A 17,450-nucleotide genomic window follows, 5' to 3' on the forward strand; every position below is an offset into this window, starting at 1 on the left:
GCCACTTGGCATAACTGGAACCGCTGGTGGCCCGGCCGGAGAGCTGTTTATTGGTCTGGGACAGGGCTCCCTGCTGCTTAAGGAAAGCCAAAGTGCGCTTGTTGCACTCTGTTATTTTGGGCAGAGAGAGACTGTGTGCCCCAAACTTGTCCTGTAGCGGTGGGCCTGGCGCAGAACGGCCTGAGGTTTGGCGCTCTGCACAAGAAATTTGAGGATTTTGCAGCTCGGCCATTGTATGGACGGGCATAAAAGAGACCGCTCCGCTCGGCACAGTTCTGTGTTGACAAACATGTGGCGGGAAGGTTTTTATCTCCTCAGACCCTACTCAAGATCTTGTTTCGTGTTATAGCAATTCCTGAAGACCAGAAGTGGGGGGTGAGGAGAACAGCTAAGATTTTATGGTGATGAGGCCCTTTCCTGACCCCAGAATAGAAGAAGAAGAGTTGTTTTTTATACCCCATTTTTCTCTACCTTTAAGGAGTCTCAAAGCAGCTTACAATCACCTTCCCTTCCCCACAACAGACACTTTGTGAGGTAATCAATCATTCCTTTATTGGCATAAAAAGGCACAATACAAAAGGATACGAAAGGAAGGGAAATATTAAAAGGTACCCAGTTACATCAGTTAACATTGTTTGTAGATAATACCATCTAATTAACTGTTTGGCGGACTTTAAAAAAAACCTTTTAAAACTGTGCTGCCGTCTCCAATATTTGAGATGAACGATTATTAAATAAATAGGCAAAAGAATCTGGGACATTCTGTCTATCAATCAACAGGGGGCTTAATAGGTCATTGCGAGATTCTCTATAGAAACTACAATAAAATAAGACATGAGCAACTGGTTCAATACAATTGTTATCACAGGGGCAAAGCCTGGTGTGTGTGTGTTAAGTGCCGTCAAGTCGCTTCCGACTCATGGCGACCCTATGGATGAAAGTCCTCCAAAATGTCCTATCTTTGACAGCCTTGTTCAGATCTTGCAAATTGAAGGCTGTGGCTTCCTTTATTGAGTCAATCCATCTCTTGTTGGGTCTTCCTCTTTTCCTGCTGCCCTCAACTTTTCCTAGTGACTCTTGTCGTCTCATGACATGACCAAAATACGACCCTTCTGGATGCACACCTTAACGTGGTGAGGGGGTTTGTGTGTGTCAGGGAAGCTGAAGCAATACCGTAAGGGGTCTAGACTCTATCAAGAGACTAAACTCCTAGCAGAGTCACTCAAGACGGAATGGTCACAGCTGAGACACCAGACGAAGATGCATCCACCCCCTTAAGGGATCAATGGCCACATCCGCAGAAGAGAACAGGAAGTTCCAATGGGGATGGGGGCAGAGGAATCCCTGAAGGTTAGCTACTGGGCAGCAGCAGTAGTGGAAGATGACACTGGCGGAGGATCTTTCGTAGACAACGGCAGCGCCACTACGGCTAACTCTGGTTAGTACTGCGCAGAAGAAGGCACTGGTAAACCACTTCTGACCAACCTTTACCTTGAAAACCTTATGATGAGACAATCCAAAGCCTGGTAGACAGGGATTTTCCCAAATCTGCAGCTTTGTGAGGTAGGTGGGGCCGAGAGAGTTCGAAAAGATGTGTAGGAGTGGAGAATCAAACCCGGTTCTCCAGATTAGAGTCCACCGTTCCTAACCACTACACCACACTGGCTCTCACACTGCCACCATGCTGCTGGCAACAGAACTTTTCTGGAGAAAGGGGCTAGGGGGACAAAACTCTAGGGGCCCCGATGGCCTTGCAAATGAGGCAATAGGCAGCTGCCCATAAATTCCTTCTGATGAGAAGGGTGCTGGGCTAGGCAGCTTCTGTCAATACTGCCTGTTCTTGTCATCTTGAGTTGTGTCAGAGTTGGACGGGGCAGACCCCATGTTAAGAGCTTTGAAGCAGAGGGCAACCTTGAACCAATCAATCTCTTTCTCTCTCAGCCTACCCTACCTTACAGGGTTGCTGTGAGGATAAAGTGGAGGGGAACCAGGTATACTGCCCTGAGCAATGTGGAGGAAGAATAAGATACAAATGCAAGGAACTGAACTGCAAAATAAAAAGTATGGTGCACACAGAGATAATTGTTCATGCTAGCAGCATCATGAGATTTGTTTTCATGAGAATAGTTAAATTGTGGAACTCCCTGCCCCAGGATGTGGTGATGGCTGCCAACTTGGAAGGCTTTAAGAGGGGACATGTTCATGGAGGGCTATTCATGGCTACTAGTAAAAATGGATACGAGTCATGATGCATACCTATTGTCTCCAGGATCAGAGGAGCATACCTATTATATTAGGTGCCGTGGAACCGTGGAACACAGGCAGGAGAGTGCTGCTGCAGTTGTCTTGTTGGCTTCCTAGAGGCACCTGGTTGGCCACTGTGTGAACAGACTGCTGGACTTGATGGGCCTGTTCTGCATTGCTTGTATCCGGTATTCCTCTAGCATGAAACCTGCTGCAGAGTTCCCAACTCCTGGGAATTTGGGAAATGTGGAACTTCAGAACCTGCCTCTCCACCCAACCCAGGGATGTCCCTAGGGACAGCATAATAGATAGGAGCAAAAACGCAGAAGCCAGTTTTGAAATCTATGACTCCATCTGCATGAAAAATGACTAGTGCCGACGTCTTCCACCATAGTGATTCCACCACTACAAAGTTGTTATAAACTGCAGATGTGTCACAATCCTGATTTATACGAGCCCTCGTGTCTTTTGTTCAGTTTATCAACACAAGTCATCTTCATCCTGTTTTGCTTCAGGCAAGAGTTGTCCATAAGCAAGGAAATCCCAGTGGGACAATACAAAATGTAAGGGGAACTGCTAACCCGCTGGCTGGAAGGAACTGGTGGGATATGGTGGAATGCAAACTAAACATGATTCAGCAAAACCGGGCAGTTGCCAAAAGAAGAGAATGTTATTTTTGGGATGTATTTACAGAAGAGTAAGAACAAGTTCTGCTCTGCTTAGCACTGTTTAGACCTTGGCTGGAAGAGGGACTCCACCCTTGAAGAAAGAGGCTGACGAAGCTTGGGGTGTAAAGCAAAGTAAAACGGGATGATGAACACAATTATTGCATTTCTGTCCCACCCTTCCTCCAAGGAGCTCAGAGCAGCATAAATGGCTCTCTTCTCTTTTATTCTCACAACAACAACCATGTGAGGTGAGCTAGGCAGAGACAGAAGAATTGCCCCACAGTTATTCAGTGAGGATAACTCAGCAAGGTCTCCAAGACCCTAGTCGCACTCTAACCATTATACCACATCGGCTTTCTGGGAAGATGAATGAGCAAATTAAACCGTTGCAAATTAAAGGAGATTAGTGATGGTAATTGAGCTGTAAGATTCCCATCTGTTTAGTCTAAGGATTACTTAATGGCAGCCAGTTAGTATCTAGCGCAGTCAAGATTTGATAATCGGGGTACAGCTTGTCCGTTTTTGAGGCTCTTTAGGCTGTGGTTGTAATTGTCATGGGGGATGACAAAGAATGTCCATTCTTTTGGGGTGAGTCACTTGGGAAACTGTCCCCGCAAACATCACAAGTCCATGATTATGGAGTCACAGTCCTGAGTTCAAGGTCACTGGGCACAGTTGATAGGGGACTCACACTTTTCATATCTTTTTTGCAGTTTTTAAGAAGGTGGACTCTATAGCTTATGATGTTACCTCAGCTCAAACATACTATGAGAAGAAAATTGAGTCAGTCCAGGGCAATCTCCAAGAACTGGGTAAGTATGATATCTCTCGGGTGATGTTCACCTGTATGGCATGTACATGGGTGCGTGGAACAGAAAGAGAGAGGGTAAAAACAAAAGCTGGTTCCATATTTTCTGCAATTTTTAGATAGAGCAGGAATCCCCAACCTTTTTCAGCCTGGGCACCAAGAAAGGTGTCAGTGGGTGCGATGGAGCCCATGGCTACCACACTGGGGACCCTGAGATACAGCATAATGGCTATACAATTTAAATATTTGTTATCAAATTAATGGTTCAAATATATATTTATTCCAATTCTAGCAATTGCCTTGATTTGTTCTCTCAGTTTTAATGGAGAATGCAAACAATATCATGGGCAAATAGGTGCATTTTGGTGTTTTCCCCTCTGCCCTTCCATATTTTTCACAGATCTGATTTGTGGTGATGATGAAAACCTAAAAGACAAGTATAGCACCAGGCTGCCCGTTGCTGACAATCAAAGCACTATTGAGGTTTCTCGGGGCTACTGTCTTTTTAGATTTATTTATTTATTCTTTAGACTTCTATCCCGCTCTTCCCGGCCCAATTTTCCTCCTTGCTACTTCCAGCTTAATTTCTTACTTCCTGTCCTCTGCTTTTTGAGGAAAGGCCCACTTGTGATCAAGGCAAAGAAAACAGGATCTGCCTATTCCCTGTGGGCATGGCTAGGAAACTGCAGCTGAAAGGCAGAGGAAGGCAAGAGGGTGGACCCTGTGGATCCCTTTCAGTGGTGCTTTCATAGAATCATAGAGTTGGAAGGGACCACCAGGGTTATCTAGTCTAACCCCCTGGACAATGCAGGAAATTCACAACTACCTCCCCCACACACACCCCAGTGACCCCTACTCCATGCCCAGAAGATGGCCAAGATGCCCTCCCTCTCATGATCTGCCTAAGGTAATAGAATCAGCATTGCTGACAGATGGCCATCTAGCCTCTGCTTTAAACCTCCACAGAAGGAGAGCTTACCACCTCCCAAGGAAGCCTGTTCCACTGAGAAACCACTCTGTTAGAAAATTCTTACTAATGTCTAGATGGAAACTCTTTTGATTTAATTTCAACTTGGTTCTCGTCCAACCTTCGGGGGCAACAGAAAACACCTCTGCACCATCCTCTATATTACAGCCCTTCAAGTACTTGTAGATAGGGTTGCCAACTGCCAGGTAGTAGCAGGAGATCTCCTGCTAATACAACTGATCTCCAGGCCATAGAGATCAGTTCACCTGGAGGAAAAAAGCCGCTTTGGCAATTGAACTCTATGGCATTGAAGTCCCTCCCCTCCCCAAACCCCGTCCTCCCTAGGCTCCGCCCCAAAAATCTCCTGCCGGTGGCGAAGAGGGACCTGGCAACCCTACTTGTAGATGGTTATCATATCCCCTCTCATTCTTCTCCTCTTCAGGCTAAACATACCCAGCTCCTTCAACCTTTCCTCATGAGACTTGGTGGCCCCTCAGCATCTTTGTTGCCCTCCTCTGGACACGTTCCAGCTTGTCTACATCCTTCTTAAATTGTGGTGCCCAAAACTGAACACAATACTCTAGGTGAGGTCTAACCAGAGCAGAGCAAAGTGATACCATCACTTTGCGTGATCTGGACACTATACGTCTGTTGATACAGCCCAAGATCTCATTTGCCTTATTAGCTACCGCATCACACTGCTGACACATGTTCAGTATTTGGTCTACTAAGACCCCAAGATCCTTTTCGCACACACTACTTTCCTCCAGCACAAGAAGTTCTAGCACACGAGGGCCTGTTGTTGTCAGGGGAAGACTCCTTGTGCAAGAGGAAAACCTCACCACAAGACGAGTGAATCCATGAGAGAGCACAAGATGGAGAGCAAACCCCTTCCCAAGGGGCAGGCCCAAGGGGACCCAAGACGCCCCTCTTCCTTTCCTCACCTCAGTGATCCAATGTGTTCACAAGGCGACATGTAGCTTTAAAAAAAAAAAACCACTCAATAGAGCAATTAAAATAAAACTGCACTATAAAACAAGGAGAGTGTTCCAACCACCCACTGTAGCAGCTGAAAATAACCTCAAGCAGCGGTGTAAAAAATAAACTATAATGCCTTAGAAAGAAGAAATTGTTTTTTAATTAGCTGCTGAAAGGCACACAAAGTTGAGCCTCCTTGGAGAGAATGCTCTACAGAATGGGCAATAGATTGAAAAAGCCAACTATTTCTTTACAGTATTGTGTGCGCAAGTAAGGAAATAAATGAAAACCCAAGGGCCAGCATGCAATAGCGGTTAGAGTGTCAGATGACCCAGGTGCGAATCCCCACTCTGCCATGGAAGTTTAGCGGGTGATCTTGGGCCAGTCACACACTCCCAGTCTAACTTAACACACAGGGTTGTTGTGATGATAAAACAGAGGAGAGGAAAACAAGGTAAGTGGGCTTTGTGTCCTCGCTGGGGAAAAAGGCAGGGTATAAATGAACTAAGTAAATAATAAATAAGTAAACATTTGGTTGGATCCCACAGAGTCAGTCTGCTAAGGGGTATTTCCCTTGGGCACAAGAAGCCTTCCCCCAAGTCCTGGTCATCTCCTGCCAGACTATTCCAAACACAAAAAGCCTTAGGACTGCTGTGCACCCACCGTGAGTCCAGTTCAGATCATTCCTCGAGACAGATGTTATGGCCAGCCACTGGCATGTTGTGGTCCAGGACACAACTGAGGAGCTTTTTTCTGTGCTGGCACAACATCAAGGGCCGTAGCTCAGTGGTAGGTTCCATACCTGGTATGCAGGAGGTCCCAGGTTCAGTCGCTTGCATCTCATTAAATGAGCTCCAGTAACAGCAGCTGAGAAAGATCTTGGCATGCCTGAAACCTTGGATCTCTTCAGAGCAGGGTGGGGGAAAGTCATGGCTCAGCACTAAAATACCTGATTGACATGCAGAAGGTTTCAGGTTCAGTCCTTGGCGTCTCCAGTTACAGGATCAAGATAGCAAGCGATTTGCAAGACTTCTACCTGACATCCCAAAGAGCTGCAACCTGGCAAAGTAGACCTTTGAGCCAAGATTACATGGATTGAAGAGGAGTGGACACCAGTGCCCTGCCCCCTTGCAGTTACTGGCTCATGAGCACAGAGTCCACATGTATAGATTCCCATCCGGTGAGCATGCACTTCCTCTGCACATGGAATCCATGCTCACGAGCCTGCGATCGTGCCGGGATAATGCTTTTGTGCCCATTGTCCCTCAACGCAAATTGATTTCAACATGGGCAATGCCGTCTGAAAAGGGCTAGTACCAAGGCAGCTTCATGTGTTCACGAGTAGACAGTATTGGGCCAGATGGCCCAGCGCTCTGAGTTAGTACAAGGCAGCATCAACTGTTCAGAAAAATCTCCTTTTTCATACCTCTTACCTCACAGAAGCCTCCAAATTGTGGAGTTTCTTCCCTTTTCTTTGCTGGCTCTCTGGAGCAGTTTGAAGACTTCCAAAGGGCCTTTGAAACCAACTGATGTTTTAATGTTTAACTGATCTTTTAGAGGGTTTTTTAAAAATGCTGCTAGGATATTTTCCAAAAGAAAATGCATTGCTTTTTATTCTGTCTCGCTGCTTTTCAGTGATCTTGATCTTTTTTAGTCCTCTGCTTCTGAGTATTTTGCTGCTTATTTGTTGCTTTTAGTATTTTAATTTAGATTGTATTCTATATTTTAATATACTCTTACTGTAAGCGTCTGTGGGTGTTTGCTCTGGCCACTTGGGGCAACACGGCTGAGTTTTGCTCTGCATTAAAGGTCTATGTTTAGCCAAAATCTTCAAGATATTAATAACAGAGGAAGCAAATCGGAAGATCTCTCTGAGGCAGACTTTCGGGTGAAGCACAAAACATCTGCTTCATTGTTGGGCACGAAATTAAAGCATCTTTTCTGTGTATGAGTGAAATTGTTTGGGACAATCAGCGAACTGTGGTTAGTTTTTCTTCAGTCAGCAAATGTTGGGTGAAATTTACGAGCGTCTGCAAATGATCAGCACGCCTGTGACTCATTGCAGGGAAGCTATTTTAAATGGATGTTTCTGGCCGTATGGGACACAGTCCAGCAAGGGGCCTTTGCTGAATGATAGGAGGCCTTTTTATTATAGTCCTGATCCCAGGTTCGATCCTTAGCCTTTCCAGTGGGGTCGCCAGCCTCCAGGTAGTAGCTGGAGATCTCCTGCTATTACAACTGATCTCCAGCCGGTAGAGATCAGTTCCCTTGGAGAAAATGGCCACTTTGGCAACTGGACTCTATGGCATTGAAGTCCCTCCCTTCCCCAACCCTGGCCTCCTCAGGCTCCGCCCAAAAAACCTCCTGCCAGTGGCGAAGAGGGACCTGGCAACCCTACTTTCCAGCTAAGGGGTGTTAGGACAAAGCAATGCCTCCTTTTTTTGTCTGGGACCTTGGAGAAATGGTGCCAGTCAGAGTAGACAGTATTGCAATAGCTGAGCCAATGGTCAAACTCAGTATAAGGCAGACAAAGAGAGCTGGTGTAGGGGTGTTCGACTGGGGAGACCTCGGTTCAAACCATGCAGCTCCCTGTGTCCTCCTGACGCCGTCACTATCTTTCAGCTGAACCCACCTCACGGGTTTGTTATAAGGGTAAAAAGCATGGTTTACGGTTATGGGTGGGATAAAAAGGAGACAGACCGCTGCACGTTGCTTTCAAGCCTAACTTTGCACTTAGAGCCTTGCTGCTAAAAAAAAAACAACCTACAGTTTTAAAAGGGGATTAGACAGATTCCTGGAGGAGAGATCTATCAGTGGCTACTAGCCATGATGACTAAAGGGAACCTCCATGTTCAGAGCCAGTTAACCACTGAATACCACTGCCAGGAGGCAACAGTGGGGAAGGCCTTGGTCTCTTTGCCTTGTTGTTGGTCCTACAGAGGAATTGGTTGGCCACTGTATGTATGTATGTATGTACATACGTACATACGTACGTACGTACGTATGTATGTATGTGTTTGATTGTTATCCCGCCCTCTATCCCCAACCAAAGCTGGGTCCAGGGTAGGATGTATGAGGCAGAATCCTGGATGAGGCAGGATGCTGGATTAGATGGACCACTGGTCTGATCCAGTAGGGCTCTTCTTATGTCCTTACACTTGAGATCCCCAGAATGCAGTGTTGTGTATGCATTCATGGAATTGCAACATACAGTCTTCTCTGTGGTGCTGGGGATTATAAACGGGGGACTGAATTCAGCCTCCTGTTGATAGGTGACATCTGGCTGCCCTAGAAGGAAACAGGAAACTGAGCTTGGTGGCCACTGATCCAGCCCATCCTTGTAGAACTGGCATTATGTCTCTGCAGTCCTGTAAGCCACCCTTCCCACCTCTTTCTTCCCACTCTCCTGTGTCCAGATCAGAATTCCCCGGGCAACTGTTCCTTCTGTCACGACACAGGCCAGCTGGGCCAGGAGATCAGCAAACTGCAGGAGGAGCTGGAGGAGATCCAGAAGAAGCTCCTGGCCCAAGATGTGCTCCTCGACCGCACCACTCAAGCCCACCAGAAGTTTACCTCCACCAACAAGGAGATCACCGGCGAGGTGGACAGTTGCTCTTCTGCCATTCAGCAGGTCAACCAGAGTGTGAGTCTCTTCCTGGCCCAGGTGCGAGGTTGGCAGGCAGCCACCTCTGAGCTGGGCAGTTCGCTGAAGGAGTTATCGCAGGAGCGGTTTGACATTGAGGCTGCCGTGCAGCAGATGAACTTCACTGTGGGGCAGACTGCCGACTGGATCCACATCATCCAGAGGAAGACAGACGAGGAGACGCTGACGCTGCAGAAGATCATGTCAGAGTGGCAGAACTACACTCGGATCTTTGGCGGTTTGCGAGCAACGTCTTCCAAAACGGGGGAGCTGGTTAAGAGCATCCAGACCAGCTTGGGTATCGCATCGCAAAGGATCAGCCAGAATTCGGAAGGGATGCATGACTTAGTCCTTCAGGTGATGAATTTGCAGCTACAGCTGGACAATATCTCCTCCTTTCTGGACGACCACGAGGAAAACATGCACGACTTTCAGTACCACACACGGTACACCCAGAACCGGACGGCCGAGCGCTTTGAAACCTTGGAAGGCCGCATGACCTCCCATGAAATCGAGATCACCACTATCTTCACCAACATTAACGCCACCGACAGCCATGTCCACAGCATGCTCAAGTACCTGGACGATGTGCGGCTCTCGTGCACCTTGGGCTTCCACACACATGCTGAGGAGCTCTACTACCTGAACAAATCGGTCAGTCTCATGTTGAGTACCACAGACCTCCTACGGGAACGCTTTAGCCTGCTCAGTGCCCGGCTGGATTTTGACATCCGCAACCTCTCTATGATCATGGAAGAGATGAAGACGGTCGACACCCAACATGGGGAGATCCTCCGGAATGTCACCATCTTACGAGGTGAGGAACAGCATGGCGGGAAACAGGGTAGGGATGAAAGCGGGGTTCCAAAATGAAATCCCACAAAACCCAGAGGGATTTTGGAGCTATGGTTTCTAAAATCAGAGTCGTCTCTTATGTTTAATGGAAAGAAGATGTGTATGTTGATGTGGTTAAGCAGACCAAACCAGTGTGGTACAGTGGCTACAGCAGGGGTCCCCCAATCTATTTGAGCCCGCGGGCACCTTTGGATTCTGACACAGGGTGGTGAGTATGACCACAAAATGACTGCCAAAGGAGGCAGAGCCAAACACAAAATGTCAAGGAGTTAAGTTATGCATAACTCTAGTTGTAACTCTTCAACATTTCAGGCAGAAGCTCTGCTTAGCAGGATGCATTTTTAAATGAACAAATTGTTTAAAATATTTTCTTGCTTATGCACACCTTACCTTCAGTCACACCGTGAAGATCCTTGTGCTGTGGTGGCAGCTACTGCCAAAACAACTTTATTAAAGTCTGCACAGCCCATCCGATCTCCAATGACCAATCAGAAGTCTTGCTGGGCAAAAGCCCTACCTGGCCCCACCCACTTTCTAAAAACACCTGGTGGGCACCAGAGAAGGCATTGATGGGTACCATCGCAGCCATGAGCAGGTTGGGGACCCCTGCCTAGAATGTGGGGGAGGGGGCTCACATACAACTCCCCACTCATCCATGAAGCTGTGAGGATGATCTTGAACTAGTTGTATTTCCTCAGCCTAACTTGCCTCGCAAGGTTGTTGAGAGGATAAAATGGAAAACAGGAGAACCAAATAGCCTGCCTTAAGTTCACTGAAGGAAGAATGGGTTTAAAATTTTTTTATGAAACATGGATATTTTAAAATAAAGACTTTTACAGATAATACAAATCAGGTATGTTTAGCTACCTGTCTGTAACAGCTACAAAAGTTACTAGTTCTGATAGCATAACCAGTCTGCACACATATTAGTAATTCTTTTCGTCTAGTCACAGCTGACTTTGATGTGACCCCTCATTTACATAGAGTCCAATGGAGTAAATGAAGACGAGGAGGTTGGGTTGAGCTTCACGGCTCTCTTTATTGGCCAAGGAAGAAGGAACCGGGTGATCTCAGATGCAGACTTGATGAGCTCTGCTATCTGGTCACACCCAGGGGGGGGGGAATGCAAGAGGTTATATAGACAATTGACATTCCAATCACATCCGATATAGCTTGTCACTGCAGCGTCATAGTTTCTACCCCGCCTGTGTGAGCATTGCTACAATAGACAATGGGACTCTATTGCTCCCTTACATGGAGACACACGAGTATCAGAACGGGAGGAATAGGTGGGAGGGAGGCTGTTCCTCCTTATGTGAGAGGGAACATTCCAGCCTTTGGCATGTTTGTGTGTATGCCTGCTTGCTTGATGCTAAAGAGGGGGGTTGAGGCCTCTGACAAGCGGCTTCTTGGCTATGCATGTAGCTTGGGTGTCTGAACGTGGTTACTCAATCACAACAGTTCTGTAACTATTCCTTACCTGTTTGATTGGATATAATTCTGACTGGCCATGGATGAGCAAGAAAATTGCGATTTACAATCCTAAACGGGTCAGTAGAGGGGGAGGCAATGAAGAAAGTGGAACTGGATCATCAAAACGATTCTGGAAAATCTTTTCAACTGTTTTATTATTCCCTCTGTGAGCAAAGGCAAGTTTCTGCTGATATGTAGGGTTGCCAACCTCCAGGTACTAGCTGGAGATCTCCCACTATTACAACCGATCTCCAGCCTATAGAGATCAGTTCACCTGGAGAAAATGGCCGCTTTGGCAATTGGACACTATGCCATTGAAGTCCCTCCCCAAACCACTCCCTCCTCAGGCTCTGGCCCCAAAACCTCCCGCTGGTGGCAAAGAGGGACCTGGCAACCCTACTGATATAGTCTATATCTGCATACAAGTTGAAACCATTTTAAAACCTGTTTGGGGCTAGGTGGCAGAGGATTTTTATCAGGGTTAACCCTTCTAAATTACACATCCCTCTCCTGGCTGCTATAAAGGAAGGTCTTCAGTGGTATCTGTTACAGAATTAGAACCTGGCACCTACTTATAACAGTGAAGCCTCCCATTTGCTTGGAGCCAGATGTGGCTTTTGAGTGACAAAAGCTTCACTCACCCTATGGGCTTGAGGGCCACCATGTGGACTCGTAAGCCCCTGGATCTGATTCGAACTCAGGCTTGGGCTTGGTTCCCAGCTAGCAACCTTTGCCTTGGTGGCATAACAGATGGTCATGGACATCTGTCAGGGATTTATATATATGAGTTGTTTTTCTGCTTGGTTTTGGATTATTGCTCCAGAGTTGGTTTCTTTGGGCTGTGAAACCTAAATAATAAATGAGTAACAGGTTTAAGGAACAACCTCTGCTATTTCACGGGCATGTTTTGTCCAATTTGTAGAGCTGGCTTTTTTGGACACTGCTGCGTCTTCTGAACCAACATCAGAAAAGGGATCTTCAGACTGAGTGGTTTTTAAGATCATCTGCTTTTATTCCTGACTCCCCAATCCAAAATTACTGCTAATGGTTTAGTTAGAATGGAAGAATATCTGGGGTGGCTTAGAGTTAGGGAACATATTGAATATCTCACCCCTCCCGTCTTGACCTGAAAATCCCCATTGAGGTTTTGCTTCTCCTTTGTGGTTTTGTTTTTGGTTTCTTCCACATGAGGATTATCTCCCTGTGAGGACAGCAGGAAGCCCTGCTGCATTTGGGAGCAATCCAGGAGTGGCTCCCATATTTTCCCTGATCGGGATGCCAACCTCCAGCTGGGGCCTAGAGATCTTCTGGAGTTAGAACTCATCTCCAGATGACAGAAATCATTTTCCCTGGAGAAAATGGTTGCTTTGAAGGGTGGGCTCTATGGCATTATACCCCAATGAAGTCCACCCCCTCCCTCAAACTCTTCCCTCCCTAGGCTCCTTCCCCAAATCTCCAGGAATTCCCCATCCCAATGCTGGCAACCCTGATGAGCTGGATTTAAAAAAATCCTTAAATCTGGCTCATAGAGGAAGACCCAACAAGAAATGGATGGACTCAATAAAGGAAGCCACGGCCTTCAATTTGCAGGATCTGAGCAAGGCTGTCAAAGAGAGGACATTTTGGAGGACTTTCATTCATAGGGTTGCCATGAGTCGGAAGGCCAGTCTAGGCTCTGTATCAATGCTGGATTTTCTCATCAACATTTCAGAGTTAACTGCAGAGGCCCCAGGAACTCACATGCCAATTCAGATTTGTAAATAACCATTTGCGTGATCAGTTGTGAAGCTTGAAAATCACCTCTGGGCAATCAGGCAAAAAAGCATGACAAAAGCAAGTTATTTGGGCCGCAAAAGGCTAAGGAGGAATGTGTAGGGTTAGGGAAAAAATGCTAGCGGGCTGACTTCCAAGGTTGGCTGCCTAATCCCATGTCATCACTCAAACACGATCTTCCTTGCAGGCAATGCTGTCCTCGAACATGAAAAGGGTGTGTACGGTACGGTACCGCAGTGAGGCCCAGCGCACTCGGTCTCTGCACATGTGAATGCAGCCTCTAGAGAAGAACTATAAGGAGGATGTCAGTGCAGCTGGTTTCCATTTGACGAGCTGACATTGCAACACCAAATGTGAAACACGCACTCACTCAATTGGAAACAGCCAAGCGACAACTCTTTGGCTGCGAAATCTGCCCCCTGGGACAGAAACGGGGCTTGTGTTTCATGAAGATGCTTCACACGTGGGAAACTGAGCTGAGCAAGCAGTAGCAGGCAGTGAAAAATCTATGGCAGGCAGAGGAACTCCATTGTGCGATGTGAGGTTCCCATTCAGACCCCACAAGACGTTTAGCTGCTACCATTGTTGCACACTGAGTGGCACTGAATTTCCACAACAGATTCTGGGGTTCACTTTGGATTCCAGGATTGCTGTTTGGGGGTCTGGGGGTGCAGCTGGAATGGCCAAAGTCTCCCCATCCCTGCATGGAAGGTTTCACTTCTTGCAAGCTGATGATGTTAGCGACACTTATAAGGAAGGCAGCTTCTTCAGGTTGCCAACCTCCAGGCACTGAGAAAAAAATAGTACGAAACAATTAATTATGCAAACACCAGGAGAAAATGGTCGCGTTGCAATTGGACTCTATGGCATTGAAGTCCCACCCCTCCCCAAACCCCACCCTCCTCCCTGCTTAGCTCCCAAGCCCTGACAAGATTGGGCCAAAGTGGGCTATTTGGGCTGCTCTGATACTTTTAAGAGAGGGTGAAAAAGACTTTACACGCTGGGAGAGCAAACACCCTGAATTGCCATAATAATGAGGGAGCCTCTGGTGGGGTAGGGCTGGAGTTGTTGGTGCATAGTGTTGTCCAGAACTTGGGGGGGGAAATTGCCCTACCCTTTTTAATAGAGGCTTAACAAAATGTTATTTACCTCTGTGCCATGCAAACCTTATCTGCCAATTCCATAAATGAAGCCTCTGTTAAAGGGGCAGGGCATATTTTCTCCAGGTCAGCAACCATGTTGGTGGACAATTTAAGGAGCAGCTGGGTGCGCTGGGTGTTTGTGCTGAAAGGATGGCACGGCTGAGCCTGAAATCTGGGCCAATGGCAGGACCTTTGTGGTAGTCCAGAATCAAATTAATCCTGCAAATAAGAAAAGTTTTCTGTTGTCCCAGAAGGTGGGACCAGAACCAACGGGTTGAAATTAAATCAAAAGAGTTTCCATCTAGATATTAGGAAGAATTTTCTAACAGTTAGAGCGGTTCTTCAGTGGAACAGGCTTCCTCGGGAGGTGGTAAGCTCTCCTTCCCTGGAGGTTTTTAAGCAGAAGCTAGATGGCCATCTGTCAGCATTGCTGATTCTATGACCTTAGGCAGATCATGAGAAGGAGGGCATCTTGGCCATCTTCTGGGCATAGAGTAGGTGTCACGTGGGGGGTGGGGGGTGGGGGGAGGTAGTTGTGAATTTCCTGCATTGTGCAGGGGGTTGGACTAGATGACCCTGGTGGTCCCTGCCAACTCTATGATTCTAAGTGTTTGGGGTGCCATATTCCTCTCCCCACCAGCCTGCTGGTCTCAGCAGCTATACCCCTCTTAGCTGGTCTCCAGCTATAGCCCTCTTAGAATCCACTTATGGCAGAGGCCTTCAGGCCTTTGTAGACCAGACAGATTGGTTTGTCATTCCTGTTTCTGAGCTCTGTAATGGATTTTTTTCTTTCTTTCTTTTTAACTGTGGAAAAAGAGTGCAATATACAGCAAGCCAGCAGGCTGGCATAGACAAGGGCTGTAAGTGGGTACCGCCTCCGTCTGGCTTAGCTTGGCCTGGCCTGGCCTGGCAGAACTGCTTGAGTCAATAGATGACTACATCCCCCAGTCTGATGGGCACAGAGGTTTAAAAAGGCTGGTCGGCAGGTCGAAAACACCTGGAGGTTTTCCTTGGCTTTCTTTGGGTGGAGCCAGGCAGCTCAAGTTGGAATCAGCCTGGCTGATGTTTAGCGCGCTGTCTGTGGGGTTGAGCGCACCCAGTTCCCGGCCTCTCCTATCCAGGTGGCCAGATAGAATTTGTTTTCGAAGAACCATTTGCACAGAAGCCTGCTTTCTGTGCAAATGGTTCTTCTTCAAAAACAAAGCTAGGCGCTCTCAGCTTCTCCAAGGCGGCTGGAAAAGTGTAATGGGAAATTCAAGGTAGCTTTCAGAGAGCATGCTGGAAACCTATGGCATTGTGGGGGGGGGGTGCAAATCTGTTTGTTTGCAAATGTACAGGCTAAGCTTCTAGTCCTTGTGAATTAAAAGTGAGTGGGCAGTGCCTGCTAAAAATAAGATGTGGTCATATCACCCAGAACTGCTTTCTGTGCAAATGGTTCTTCTTCCAAAACAAAGCTATTTATTTGCAAGTCTTTTTTTTTTTTTGCAAGTGTACAGGCTAAGCTTCTAGTCCTTGTGAATTAAAAGTGAGTGGGCAATACCTGCTAAAAATAAGATGTGCTCATATACACCCAGAACTGCTTTCTTGGCAAATGGTTCGAGGTTGTTGTTTTTAATGCCCTAAAGAGGGCAGGTTACATTTAACTTAGCAGAGGATTCTGGATCATGAGTGTTCACAGGGAGATAGCTTTTATGAGAAAGAACACGCAGCTGTATGGTCCAGGCAAAACGGCAGATTCACATACCACTAGTAGGGTTTACTAGCCCCATAGAGGGGCCTGGAACTCTCCTAGAATTAGGGTTGCCAGCTCCGGGTTGGGAAATACCTGGAGATTTTAGGTGTGGAGCCTGAGGAGGGGAGAGGAACTTCAATGCCGTAGAGTCCAATGGACAAAGTGACCATTTTCTCCAAGGGAACTGATCTCTGTCGCCTGGAGATCAGTTGTAATAGTGGGAGCTTTCCAGGCACCACCTGGAGTTTGACAGCCCTACCTGGAATTACAACTGATCTCCAGCCGACAGAGATCAGTTCCTCTGAAGGAAATGGCAGCTTTGAAGGGCGAAGCCTGCTAAGCTCCCTCCCCAAACCCCTCCCTCCCCAGGCCCCACCCCTAAATCTCCGGGAATTTCCCGAACAAGAATTGACAACCCAAAACTAGACATCAACACACATTGCTCTTTTTCCTCCCTAGCTACCCTTTTTAAAATCATTGCTCTTTTTCCTCTCTAGGTGTTCCTGGGCCCCCGGGCCCCAGAGGATTCAGAGGAGAGCTTGGCGTAAAGGGGCCTCCTGGAAGCAGAGGACCAAAAGGTGACCTTGGGAATATGGGGCCACCTGGCCCCCAGGGAGCCCGGGGCCCCGCAGGCCCCCAGGGCCCCCAGGGCGAGAGAGGATCGGTGGGCTTGAAAGGCCTCCCTGGATTGAAAGGCAGCAAAGGAAGCTTCGGGCAGTCGGGTGCCAAAGGGCTGGCGGGCCCAAAGGGGGACGTGGGGCCTCCGGGGCCAGATGGCGCACCTGGGCCAGCTGGACCTGCTGGGCCACCAGGAAGTCCAGGGATCCCAGGCAAACCAGGGCCACCAGGCCCAATCGGGCTGACGGGGCCAAAGGGGGATCCCGGGTTACGAGGCAAGATGGGGTCACCGGGACCACCTGGGCCTCCAGGACCATGAGCTTGCCCCACAAAGGGATGGTGGTAGGTGTGGGCTGTGAAACGGCTGCAGACACCTGCGTTCCCCCCATGGAAGATGGCGAGAACAGCAACCCTACTGATGCCAGCACTCATCTTTTCTGCACCTGCCGGCCAGGACCCATTTCCAGCAGCAGATTTAGGAAATCAAACTTCCTGTACTGGGGAATCATCAAGGGCCAAGAGTTGCCGCTGCTATCTCACTTGGTTTGA

At 47.7% G+C, this 17,450-nt stretch overlaps 1 protein-coding gene across 1 annotated transcript in view; it reads left to right on the forward strand.

The window, feature by feature from the left end:
- The window catches only part of SCARA3 (scavenger receptor class A member 3), a 39,698-nt gene extending 22,478 nt beyond the window's left edge, over positions 1-17,220 (forward strand). The window contains 3 exon segments of the mRNA XM_056853411.1: positions 3,626-3,724; positions 9,082-10,125; positions 16,781-17,220. Of these exon segments, the coding sequence (XP_056709389.1) occupies positions 3,626-3,724; positions 9,082-10,125; positions 16,781-17,220 (1,583 nt within the window).
- Positions 17,221-17,450: the final 230 nt, after the last annotated feature.

This window comes from Euleptes europaea, chromosome 7 (genome assembly GCF_029931775.1).
Source record: "Euleptes europaea isolate rEulEur1 chromosome 7, rEulEur1.hap1, whole genome shotgun sequence".
Classification (NCBI taxonomy): Eukaryota; Metazoa; Chordata; class Lepidosauria; order Squamata; family Sphaerodactylidae; genus Euleptes; species Euleptes europaea.